Here is a 13,130-nt window from a genome sequence, read left to right on the forward strand (position 1 = left end):
TCTCACATTTTTGGAGGCCTGGAGCACCAGGACAGTAGAAACACCCACAAAATGGCAACATTTTGGAGAGGAAACACCCCAGGATATTTTTCAATAGGCATGATGAGTCTTTTAAAGACTTCACTTTGTTGCCACACGTTTTTAGAAAATGCAGAAAGAATTTTTTTTTTTTTACACAAAGTTGTCAGTTTTGTAAGATAGTTCTCACACACAGCATATGCTTACTTTGAATTCCACCCCAAAACCCATTCTGCTACTCCTCCTGAGTATGGCAATACCACATGTGTGAGACTTTTTTCAATGTTTCGACTTAATAATATGTACCAGACATTGGATCTTGTGTATCACACAAATCAACCAACACTGCATTGAAGACAGTGTGCTGTAATGGTCACTTCATTATGAGTGGTCAGGGAATATAGCTTAGTGTAGCGTCACCCATAGCAGTCCCCATTCCTATAAGCCAATCAAGCCTAGCCTACTGGTGCGTGGCTACCCCCAGAAATGCCATGTTCCCTGGCTAGCAAGTACAGGAGGCTGAAGAAAGGAAGAACAAAAGAGTTCTTGTGGTTTCAGGAGTGCAGTTGTCTGCACGAAATGGCTGGGACTGGTGTATCGCAGGAACATAGTCAGCAGGACGTGCAGATGGGTCAGTTCAGGTGGCAGGCAGTGACATAAACAGGGAAATGATCGGTCAAAGCAACAGGAAGAAACGTGGTCAATAAACAGGTCAGGGTCAGTACAGGCAGGGGCAACACTGCACTGGTGTGACAGTGACCATGAACACTGTTGCTGCTGCACTGATCTGGTGATATTGTCACTGGTGAGGCAACGATCAGGAACACTGTGACTGGCTGTACTATTAGGTCTCATTCACAGGGGGTGTATCAATGTGTACCCGGTGCAAGGGTTGTGTTTACCTGCACAAGAATGCACAAGTGTTCTGTGAATCCCCATGCAGGCAGTCCCATTTATGTCTATTGAGATAGTGGATGCATAGACACAGCCACTGCTCCTAATCTATCTGTGTTTGGGTCTTGTACCCGCAAGGATGTTGGATTGGGAGCAGTGGCTGTGTCCGTGCAGCTACTGTGTCCCAGTAGACATAAATGGGACTGCCTACGCGCTGTCTATTCTCACAGCCGATTGCTGTGAGAGGAGAGACCCGACAGACTGCAATGCATTGTAGCCTGTGTTTACATGTGATCTGTTGTGATTTGACACAGCAATCACATGAGTGCGGAGCCAATCACAGCTACCCTGTACCCCGATCTATGATCTGCTGTGTCCGATCGTGCCGGTGAGTGGCCTGGGGGCCGCATACCAGCTCCCAAAATGGGAGGATGTACAGGTATGTACAGTTGTGCTCATAAGTTTACATACCCTGGCAGAATTTATGATTTCTTGGCCATTTTTCAGAGAATATGAATGATAACACATAAACATTTCTTTAACTGATGGTTAGTGTTTTTACTCTTTTTAAATCATAATGGCAACAGAAACTACCCAAATGATCCTGATCAAAAGTTTACATACCCTGGTGATTTTGGCCTGATAAAATAGGAAAGGGATATAAAAAGATATCCAAGGAATTGAGAATGCCAATCAGCAGTGTTCAAACTAATCAAGAAATGGAAAATGAGGGGTTCTGTTGAAACCAAACCACCGTCAGGTAGATCAACTAAAATTTCTACTAAAACTAAAACTGCCAGGAAAATTGTTCGGGATGCAAAGAAAAACCCACAAATAACTTCAGATGAAATACAGGACTCTCTGAAAACATGTGGTGTGGCTGTTTCAAGATGCACAATAAGGAGGCACTTGAAGAATGATGGGCTGCATGGTCGAGTCTCCAGAAGAAAGCCATTACTACGCAAATGCCACAAAGTATCCCGCTTACAATATGCCAAACAGCACAGAGACAAGCCTCAAACTTTCTGGCGCAAAGTCATTAGGAGTGATGAGACCAAAATTGAGGTTTTTGGCCACAACCATAAACACTACATTTGGAGAGGAGTCAACAAGGCCTACGATGAAAGGTACACCATTCCTACTGTGAAACTGATGTTTTGGGGGATGTGTGAGCTACAAAGGCACAGGAAATTTGGTCAAAATAGTTTTTTTTTTTAATCAGTTCAATCTTTATTATTACTTTTTCATACAAAAAACAAGATTAACAAACAACATACACCCAACATACAACCCCGCCACGTGATGAAATGGGGTAAAAAAAAAACAAAAACCCTTGACACCCGTACTCCCCCCCTCACCACTCTCCCATCAAACATCCAAAATGTCAGACCATCTTCTCCATATCTTTTCAAAATTCTCTGGGCAACCTCTGTGTAAAAATATATACTTTTCCTTAACTAAGGTTTCCCTTATTTGTATCTTCCATTCTGCTATTGTAGGTGGGCATGGTGATGTCCAATTTTGCGCTATAAGCTTAGGAGCCTGGGAGTATGGTGTGGGGGCAGAGCGCTGACATGTAGGTTCGCGCCGGAGACCTCGGCACCGCCTGTGACCCTCGCCTCACCTGGTGTCGACATGCTGAGGCTACAGCACTGGCTGACGGCACTTTCCCTACCCGGAATGACCGCTCTGGAGCTCCACAAGCTGGTCTTTGGAGCTCAGTCCCTGGCTCGGTCCAGCGAGGCTTGTCTGGGGTTCTCCTCCTTCTTTGTGCCCCCCCCCTATCCCCGGACTTCCCGTTATTGATGTTCCTTGGGCCGGACACTGGAAGAGATGTTTCTCTTAGCTGGCGGAGCGGCATGGTGATATTGCGGCTCTGAGCCGGAGAACTCTTAGCTGGCGTCCCTGGAGACCGGTGGAGGTGAGACAGACTAAGGGGAAGATCAACGCCGGCTGAAGTACAGACCCCCCGTGCTGATGGGAAAGTGGAGACGACGGAGGCAAGACTGACAGCTGCCCTGAGAGAGGTCACCGCTGCAGATCCACCTAAAGGAAGGGGAAGAAGACTAACTGGATTGCAGTAGGAAAATGTATCTGTAAACAAGAGCTCAGTGAATGTTCTCAATTAAACCAAAACAGACTTGTATTGAGCTCATGTTTCCCCTTCAGTAATGGGGATGAATAGCAGGAGACCTGAAGTGTACCTGGGAATTGCCTGGTTTCCTCCTATCCATTTCATCTGTACCTAGTCTGGAATTAATCCTTTTTTCTAGAGTTCAGTGAATGCTCACTACTAAAATCTGAACAGACTTGAATTGAGCCTTCTCCCCTCCAATAAATGTGGATGAACAGCAGGAAATTTGAAGTTTATCTAGGAATTGTTAATTCCTCTATTGGTTACTCACCTGTACCTAGCTTGGAATGAACTTTTCTTTCTCTCTGGTGCGAAATGTAAATACTGTGCAAATACTATGCAAACGGGAGCATATAAGAAGAGATAAAGAAATGCAATACAAAGGTCAAACAAATGGTAATTTAATGCTCAATTAAAGGGTTCAAAGGCTGAAATGAACATTCAAACTTATGCTATTGAACTGTAGTTGCTATTAAATATTTATGCATAGATATACCTCCTGTATAGGCCGATGATCAGCGGATTCTATTGAGAGACCCCTATGGCATAGTTGCCAACATTGTAAAAAAAAAATGTGGGACACGTTTGTGGCTGTAGGCGGAGCTGTCCAATAATTAGGGGGCGGGACATTCGTCAGCAGGCGTGGCCTAGCAAAAATAGAAAAGTGCGGCGCGCGAAGTGCGCCGCGGCCAAAAATGGGCGTGGCTTGTGCGAAATTGTGGGCGTGGCTTAAATGCGCGTGGCTCTAGAGGGTGTGGTTAGAGTCTGAAATGAATGAGGGATGGAGAGGGGGAGAGAGGGGGAGAGAGGGGGAGAGAGAGGGAAATGACGGGACAGCAGCCCCAGATCCTACACAATAGAAATATGTGTATTCTAGAAAGTTTAACAATCAGCAGATAAAGATACTCCAAACACCTGGTGTTAGCACTTCAATCATCCCGGGACCATGGTTGTTATGGTGTCAGGATGATTGAAGCGCATTATTTCTATTATTACATTGTAATATAAAATGAAATCATTCAACTCACTATAATGCAGAATCAGGGGGATCCCTGAGCGTGTCACCAGCCACGTCGCCTGCCACCATGTCCGAGCAGAGTCCGTCCTTGCATCAGATGTCCCCAGCGGAGCCCCCCCTCACACCAGGAGTCCCCGGCGGAGCCCCCCCTCACACCAGGAGTCCCCGGCGGAGCCCCCCCTCACATCAGGAGTCCCCGGCGGAGCCCCCCCTCATATCAGGAGTCCCCGGCGGAGCCCCCCCTCACATCAGGAGTCCCCGGCGGAGCCCCCCCTCACATCAGGAGTCCCCGGCGGAGCCCCCCCTCACATCAGGAGTCCCCGGCGGAGCCCCCCCTCACATCAGGTGTCCCCGGCGGAGCCCCCCCTCACATCAGGAGTCCCCGGCGGAGCTCCCCCTCACATCAGGTGTCCCCGGCGGAGCCCCCCCTCACATCAGGAGTCCCCGGCGGAGCTCCCCCTCACATCAGGTGTCCCCGGCGGAGCTCCCCCTCACATCAGGAGTCCCCAGTGCCCCCCCTCACATCAGGTGTCCCCAGTGCCCCCCCTCACATCAGGTGTCCACAGTGCCCCCCCCTCACATCAGGAGTCCCCGGCGGAGCTCCCCCTCACATCAGGTGTCCCCGGCGGAGCTCCCCCTCACATCAGGAGTCCCCGGCGGAGCTCCCCCTCACATCAGGTGTCCCCGGCGGAGCTCCCCCTCACATCAGGAGTCCCCAGTGCCCCCCCTCACATCAGGTGTCCCCAGTGCCCCCCCCTCACATCAGGTGTCCCCAGTGCCCCCCCCTCACATCAGGTGTCCCCAGTGCCCCCCCCTCACATCAGGTGTCCCCAGTGCCCCCCCTCACATCAGGTGTCCCCAGTGCCCCCCCCCACTCACATCAGGAGTCCCCAGTGCCCCCCCACTCACATCAGGAGTCCCCAGTGCCCCCCCACTCACATCAGGTGTCCCCAGTGCCCCCCCACTCACATCAGGTGTCCCCAGTGCCCCCCCTCACATCAGGTGTCCCCAGTGCCCCCCCTCACATCAGGTGTCCCCAGTGCCCCCCCCACTCACATCAGGAGTCCCCAGTGCCCCCCCCACTCACATCAGGTGTCCCCAGTGCCCCCCCACTCACATCAGGTGTCCCCAGTGCCCCCCCACTCACATCAGGAGTCCCCAGTGCCCCCCCCACTCACATCAGGTGTCCCCAGTGCCCCCCCACTCACATCAGGTGTCCCCAGTGCCCCCCCACTCACATCAGGTGTTCCCAGTGCCCCCCCACTCACATCAGGTGTCCCCAGTGCCCCCCCACTCACATCAGGTGTCCCCAGTGCCCCCCCCACTCACATCAGGTGTCCCCAGTGCCCCCCCACTCACATCAGGTGTCCCCAGTGCCCCCCCCACTCACATCAGGTGTCCCACAGCGGTGCGCGCGCTCCCCCCCCACCTAGAACCCCCGCCCCTTTCCATATCAGACTGGCAGTGGGGCGGGGGGTAGGCAGGCCGAGGCGGAGCGGGGCGAGGCAGAGCGGGGCGGGCCAAGGCGGAGCGGGGCAGGGGTGGGCGGCGACGCAGAAGCTTCGTCTAGCCCCCCCCAGCCGTCTTCCTGAACTTCCACAAAATGGCGGCCAGCGGAGACAATGTCTCCGCTGGCCGCCGACCTCTAGCGTCGGCGGCGGCTTCAAAAACGAGAACCGGATTTTTCGGGACATTTCCCGGGACACCACAAATCCGGGAATGAAGTCCAAGTCCCGGGAATGTCCCGGGAAATCCGGGACAGTTGGCAGCTATGCTATGGGACCAAAGAACTGTCTTCTTTTTCAGCCTTATTTTTTGTCATTTTTGATTTTTTTCTTGCTGCAAACTAACCCCTCCAGCTGATTTATTCTCTCTAATTGAGTGGTGGCAAGTGGGAAGAAACAGATGAACTGAAGATTTTCCCTACTAGTTATTCATCTGTACCTAGCCTGGAATTAACTCTCGCAGAGGATGAGGTGTTGATGTATGATCAGTACGCTGAGGCGCACTGAACAAGCTAACATTTGATTAATTTTCTTCTCCCTTTTCCCTACTATCTGAGCATTTTTGAGCTATAGTTCAGAACTTGAAAAATCTGTCTTTTGGGTGGGCTAGCAACTGATGAAAATGAGAGGGGGGAAGGCAAATAAAACTGGCAAAGGCGCTCCGCCAGCCCCAAGCCCAGGGGCCCATCCATCCATCCATGCTCACCCATCCATACTCATCCATCCATGCTCAGCCATCCATACTCAGCATACTCATCCATCCATCCATGCTCAGTCATCCATACTCAGCATACTCATCAATCCATCCATGCTCAGCATACTCATCCATCCATCCATCCATGCTCACCTATCCATACTCAGCATACTCATCCATCCATACTCAGCATACTCATCCATCCATCCATGCTCAGCCATCCATACTCAGCATACCTATCCATACTCAGCATACTCATCCATCCATCCATACTCAGCATACTCAGCCATCCATGCTCAGCATACCCATCCATACTCAGCATACTCATTCATCCATACTCATCCATCCATGCTCAGCCATCCATACTCAGCATACTCATCCATCCATCCATGCTCAGCCATCCATACTCAGCATACTCATCCATCCATGCTCAGCCATCCATACTCAGCATACTCATCCATCCATCCATGCTCAGCCATCCATACTCAGCATACTCATCCATCCATCCATGCTCAGCCATCCATACTCAGCATACTCATCCATCCATCCATGCTCAGCCATCCATCCACCCTCAGCAATACTCATCCATCCATCCATGCTCAGCCATCCCATCCACCCCCATCCATAATTAGCTATACCCATCCATAATCAGCAATACCCAGCCATACCCAGCCATACTCAGTCGTACCCAGCTATACCAAGCCATCCCCAGCTGTACTCAGTCGTACTCAGCCATCCCATCTATACCCAGTCATACTTAGCCGTACTCAGCCGTACCCGGCCATACTCAGCCATACTCATTCATGCTCAGCCATCCCCATCCACGGCACATCCATCCCCATTCATGCTCATCCATGCCACATCACCACATCAATTATCATCCATGCCACACATGCCACTACAGTGCCTCACAAAAGTGTAATAGGTAGTCAAATTAGATTTGAAACTTATGTCCCTAGAACACCTGATGGTGCTCCCTGCATGTTGGTCCTCTGTATGTGGCCACGCTGTGGAAAAGTTTCACACATGTGGTTTCGCCATACTCAGGAGGAGTAGGAGAATCTATTTTGGGGTGTAGTTTTTGGTATGTACATGCTATGTGTTAGAAACATTGTGTAAATGGACAACGTTGTGTAAAAAAAAAATGCGTTTTCATTTTCTTTACACATTTTCCAAAAACTTGTAGAAAAAAATTACATGCTCAAAAGATTTGATATGCCTCATAGATTATACATTGGGTTGTTTTCTTTCCAAAATAGGGTCATTTTTGGGGCGTTTCCATTGTCCTGGTTCTCCAGGGCCTTCAAAATTGTAAGAGGTAGTCAAGAAATTATATGTGTAATTTATGCTCCAAGAATGCCTGATGGTGCTCCCTGCATGTTGGGCCTTTGTATGTAGCCACGCTGTGTAAAAGTCTCTAATGTGGTATTGCCATACTCAGGAGGAATAGTAGAATGTGTTTTGGGGTGTAATTTGTGCTATGCATATGCTGTGTGTGAGAAATAACCTGCTAATATAACAATTTTGTGAAAAAAAAAGAAAAAAAATCTTGATTTTGCAAAGAATTGTGGGAAAAAATTACAACTTCAAAAAACTCACCATGCCTCTTACTAAATACATTGGAATGTCTACTTTCCAAAAAGGGGTCATTTTGGGGGTATTTGTAGTTTCCTGGCTTGTTAGGGTCTCAAGAAATGATATAGGCCGTCAGTACTTCAGGTGTGATCAATTTTCAGAGATTGGCACCATAGCTTGTGGACTCTATAACTTTCACAAAGATCAAATAATATACACCGATTTGGGTTATTTTTACCAAAGATATGTAGCGGTATAAATTTTGGCCAAAATATATGAAGAAAAATTACTAATTTGCAAAATTTTATAACAGAAACTAAGAAAAATGCATTTTTTTTTACAGAATTTTCGGTCTTTTTTCTTTTATAGCGCAAAAAAATAAAAAACCCACAAATAACTTCAGATGAAATACAGGACTCTCTGAAAACATGTGGTGTGGCTGTTTCAAGATGCACAATAAGGAGGCACTTGAAGAATGATGGGCTGCATGGTCGAGTCTCCAGAAGAAAGCCATTACTACGCAAATGCCACAAAGTATCCCGCTTACAATATGCCAAACAGCACAGAGACAAGCCTCAAACCTTCTGGCACAAAGTCATTAGGAGTGATGAGACCAAAATTGAGGTTTTTGGCCACAACCATAAACACTACATTGCCTACGATGAAAGGTACACCATTCCTACTGTGAAACTGATGTTTTGGGGGATGTGTGAGCTACAAAGGCACAGGAAATTTGTTTTTTTTTAATCAGTTCATTCTTTATTATTACTTTTTCATACAAAAAACAAGATTAACAAACAACATACACCCAACATACAAAATGGGGTAAAAAAAAAAAAAAAAAACCCTTGGCACCCGTACTCCCCCCCTCACCACTCTCCCATCAAATTATACATCCAAAATGTCAGACCATCTTCTCCATATCTTTTCAAAATTCTCTGGGCACCCTCTGTGTAAAAAAAATATACTTTTCCTTAACTAATGTTTCCCTTATTTGTATCTTCCATTCTGCTATTGTAGGTGGGCATGGTGATGTCCACTTTTGCGCTATAAGCTTAGGAGCCTGGGAGTATGGTGTGGGGGCGGAGCGCTGACACGTAGGTTCACGCCGGAGACCTCGGCACCGCCTGTGACCCTCGCCTCACCTGGTGTCGACATGCTGAGGCTACAGCACTGGCTGACGGCACTTTCCCTACCCGGAACGACCGCTCTGGAGCTCCACGAGCTGGTCTTTGGAGCTCAGTCCCTGGCTCGGTCCAGCGAGGCTTGTCTGGGGTTCTCCTCCTGCTTTGTGCCCCCCCCTATCCCCGGACTTCCCGTTATTGATGTTCCTTGGGCCGGACACTGGAAGAGATGTTTCTCTTAGCTGGCAGAGCAGCATGGTGATATTGCGGCTCTGAGCCGGAGAACGCTGCTGGCGTCCCTGGAGACCGGTGGAGGTGAGACAGACTAAGGGGAAGATCAACGCCGGCTGAAGTACAGACCCCCCGTGCTGATGGGAAAGTGGAGACGACGGAGGCAAGACTGACAGCTTCCCTGAGAGAGGTCACCGCTGCAGATCCACCTAAAGGAAGGGGAAGAAGACTAACTGGATTGCGGTAGGAAAATGTATCTGTAAACAAGAGCTCAGTGAATGTTCTCAATTAAACCAAAACAGACTTGTATTGAGCTCATGTTTCCCCTTCAGTAATGGGGATGAATAGCAGGAGACCTGAAGTGTACCTGGGAATTGCCTGGTTTCCTCCTATCCATTTCATCTGTACCTAGTCTGGAATTAATCCTTTTTTCTAGAGTTCAGCGAATGCTCACTACTAAAATCTGAACAGACTTGAATTGAGCCTTCTCCCCTCCAATAAATGTGGATGAACAGCAGGAGATTTGAAGTTTATCTAGGAATTGTTAATTCCTCTATTGGTTACTCACCTGTACCTAGCTTGGAATTAACTTTTCTTTCTCTCTGGTGCGAAATGTAAATACTGTGCAAATACTATGGAAACGGGAGCATATAAGAAGAGATAAAGAAATGCAATACAAAGGTCAAACAAATGGTAATTTAATGCTCAATTAAAGGGTTCAAAGGCTGAAATGAACATTCAAACTTATGCTATTGAACTGTAGTTGCTATTAAATATTTATGCATAGATATACCTCCTGTATAGGCCGATGGTCAGCGGATTCTATTGAGAGACCCCTATGGGACCAAAGAACTGTCTTCTTTTTCAGCCTTATTTTTTGTCATTTTTGATTTTTTTCTTGCTGCAAACTAACCCCTCCAGCTGATTTATTCTCTCTAATTGAGTTGTGGCAAGTGGGAAGAAACAGATGAACTGAAGATTTTCCCTACTAGTTATTCATCTGTACCTAGCCTGGAATTAACTCTCGCAGAGGATGAGGTGTTGATGTATGACCAGTACGCTGAGGCGCACTGAACAAGCTAACATTTGATTAATTTTCTTCTCCCTTTTCCCTACTATCTGAGCATTTTTGAGCTATAGTTCAGAACTTGAAAAATCTGTCTTTTGGGCGGGCTAGCAACTGATGAAAATGAGAGGGAAGGCAAATAAAACTGGCAAAGGCGCTCCACCAGCCCCAAGCCCAGGGGCCCATCCATCCATCCATGCTCACCCATCCATACTCATCCATCCATCCATGCTCAGCCATCCATACTCAGCATACTCATCCATCCATCCATGCTCAGTCATCCATACTCAGCATACTCATCAATCCATCCATGCTCAGCATACTCATCCATCCATCCATGCTCACCCATCCATACTCAGCATACTCATCCATCCATACTCAGCATACTCATCCATCCATCCATGCTCAGCCATCCATACTCAGCATACCTATCCATACTCAGCATACTCATCCATCCATCCATACTCAGCATACTCAGCCATTCATGCTCAGCATACCCATCCATACTCACCATACTCATCCATCCTCATCCATACTCAGCATACTCATCCATCCATACTCATCCATCCATCCATGCTCACCCATCCATACTCATCCATACTCGGCATACTCATCCATCCATGCTCAGCCATCCATACTCAGCATACTCATCAATCCATCCATGCTCAGCCATCCATACTCAGCATACTCATCCATCCATCCATGCTCAGCCATCCATCCACCCTCAGCAATACTCATCCATCCATCCATGCTCAGCCATCCCATCCCCCCCATCCATAATTAGCTATACCCATCCATACTCAGCAATACCCAGCCATACCCAGCCATACTCAGCCGTACCCAGCCATACCAAGCCATCCCCAGCTGTACTCAGTCGTACTCAGTCATCCCATCTATACCCAGTCATACTCAGCCGTACTCAGCCGTACCCGGCCATACTCAGCCATACTCATTCATGCTCAGCCATCCCCATCCACGGCACATCCATCCCCATTCATGCTCATCCATGCCACATCAGTTATCATCCATGCCACACATGCCACTACAGTGCCTCACAAAAGTGTAATAGGTAGTCAAATTAGATTTGAAACTTATGTCCCTAGAACACCTGATGGTGCTCCCTGCATGTTGGTACGCTGTGGAAAAGTTTCACACATGTGGTTTCGCCATGCTCAGGAGGAGTAGGAGAATCTATTTTGGGGTGTAGTTTTTGGTATGTACATGCTATGTGTTAGAAACATTGTGTAAATGGACAACGTTGTGTAAAAAAAAATGCGTTTTCATTTTCTTTACACATTTTCCAAAAACTTGTAGAAAAAAATGACATGTTCAAAAGACTTGATATGCCTCATAGATTAAATATTGGGTTGTTTTCTTTCCAAAATAGGGTCATTTTTGGGGCGTTTCCATTGTCCTGGTTCTCCAGGGCCTTCAAAATTGTAAGAGGTAGTCAAGAAATTATATGTGTAATTTATGCTCCAAGAACGCCTGATGGTGCTCCCTGCATGTTGGGCCTTTGTATGTAGCCACGCTGTGTAAAAGTCTCTAATGTGGTATTGCCATACTCAGGAGGAATAGTAGAATGTGTTTTGGGGTGTAATTTGTGCTATGCATATGCTGTGTGTGAGAAATAACCTGCTAATATAACAATTTTGTGAAAAAAAAAGAAAAAAAAATCTTGATTTTGAAAAGAATTGTGGGAAAAAATTACAACTTCAAAAAACTCACCATGCCTCTTACTAAATACATTGGAATGTCTACTTTCCAAAAGGGGGTCATTTTGGGGATATTTGTACTTTCCTGGCTTGTTAGGGTCTCAAGAAATGATATAGGCCGTCAGTACTTCAGGTGTGATCAATTTTCAGAGATTGGCACCATAGCTTGTGGAATCTATAACTTTCACAAAGATCAAATAATATACACTGATTTGGGTTATTTTTACCAAAGATATGTAGCGGTATAAATTTTGGCCAAAATATATGAAGAAAAAATACTAATTTGCAAAATTTTATAACAGAAACGAAGAAAAATGCATTTTTTTTTTTACAGAATTTTCGGTCTTTTTTCTTTTATAGCGCAAAAAATAAAAAACCCAGCGGTGATTAAATACCACCAAAAGAAAGCTCTATTTGTGTAAAAAAAGGACAAAAATTTCATGTAGGTACAGTGTTGCATGATTGAGTAAATGTCATTGAAAATGTGAGAGCGCCGAAAGTTAAAAATTGGTCTGTTTTAGGAAGGGGGTTTAATTGCCCACTGGTCAACCTCATGTGCCCCTTTCCTCGTAATGGTTGTGGTAGTTATTGTGTAAAATGCTGTAATTGTGTGTATCTCCATTTATCTAGTGGTTTGTTTTCCCATTCGCGTGTAATTTCTGCATAAGCGTATAATCTATTTCCTTTCAACACATCTTGTAGTAATATTTCCTATGTGTTCTTCTTTCCCTGGCATAAAATAATTTGTGCCTAATATCGATATTAGTGGTGAATTATAATCCAGTGAAATTGCCTACCCAACCCATCCCATATCTTCAAAGTGTTTCTTGTTAGTGGATTTGCCAAACTATCTTCCTTATATCTGCTTTACTTCGTGAGATTTCTACATTAACCCAACTTTTCTCTTCCTTGTTATAGATCCAGTCTGCAATACGAGAAATAGACATCGCCTGATAATATTTTTTAAAATCTGGTGCTGCTATTACCCCCATCTCTTTTTCTTTAACCATTGTTGCGTATGCAATCCTAGGATGTTTATGTGCCCATATATATTCTAATACCATTGATTTTAATTTCCTGAATTAATCCTGAGGAAGTGTTATTGGAATCATTTGAAAAATATATATCAGCATTGGTAATATATACATCTTTAGTG

General features: G+C 46.3%; 1 protein-coding gene across 2 annotated transcripts in view; it reads left to right on the top strand.

Annotated features, from left to right (window-relative positions):
• Positions 1-13,130, top strand: part of P2RY11 (purinergic receptor P2Y11) — a 142,978-nt gene that overhangs the window by 11,487 nt on the left and 118,361 nt on the right. Inside the window, exon 2 of one of the 2 annotated variants that reach the window (XM_073622543.1) lies at positions 8,182-8,506. In XM_073622543.1, coding sequence (XP_073478644.1) covers positions 8,314-8,506 — 193 coding nt within the window. In that variant the 5' untranslated portion in view covers positions 8,182-8,313. The remainder of the gene's footprint in view (positions 1-8,181; positions 8,507-13,130) is intronic. The other variant, XM_073622542.1, reaches the window with a different exon arrangement.

The sequence above is a fragment of the Aquarana catesbeiana genome, linkage group LG03, assembly GCF_042186555.1.
Source record: "Aquarana catesbeiana isolate 2022-GZ linkage group LG03, ASM4218655v1, whole genome shotgun sequence".
NCBI lineage: Eukaryota > Metazoa > Chordata > Amphibia > Anura > Ranidae > Aquarana > Aquarana catesbeiana.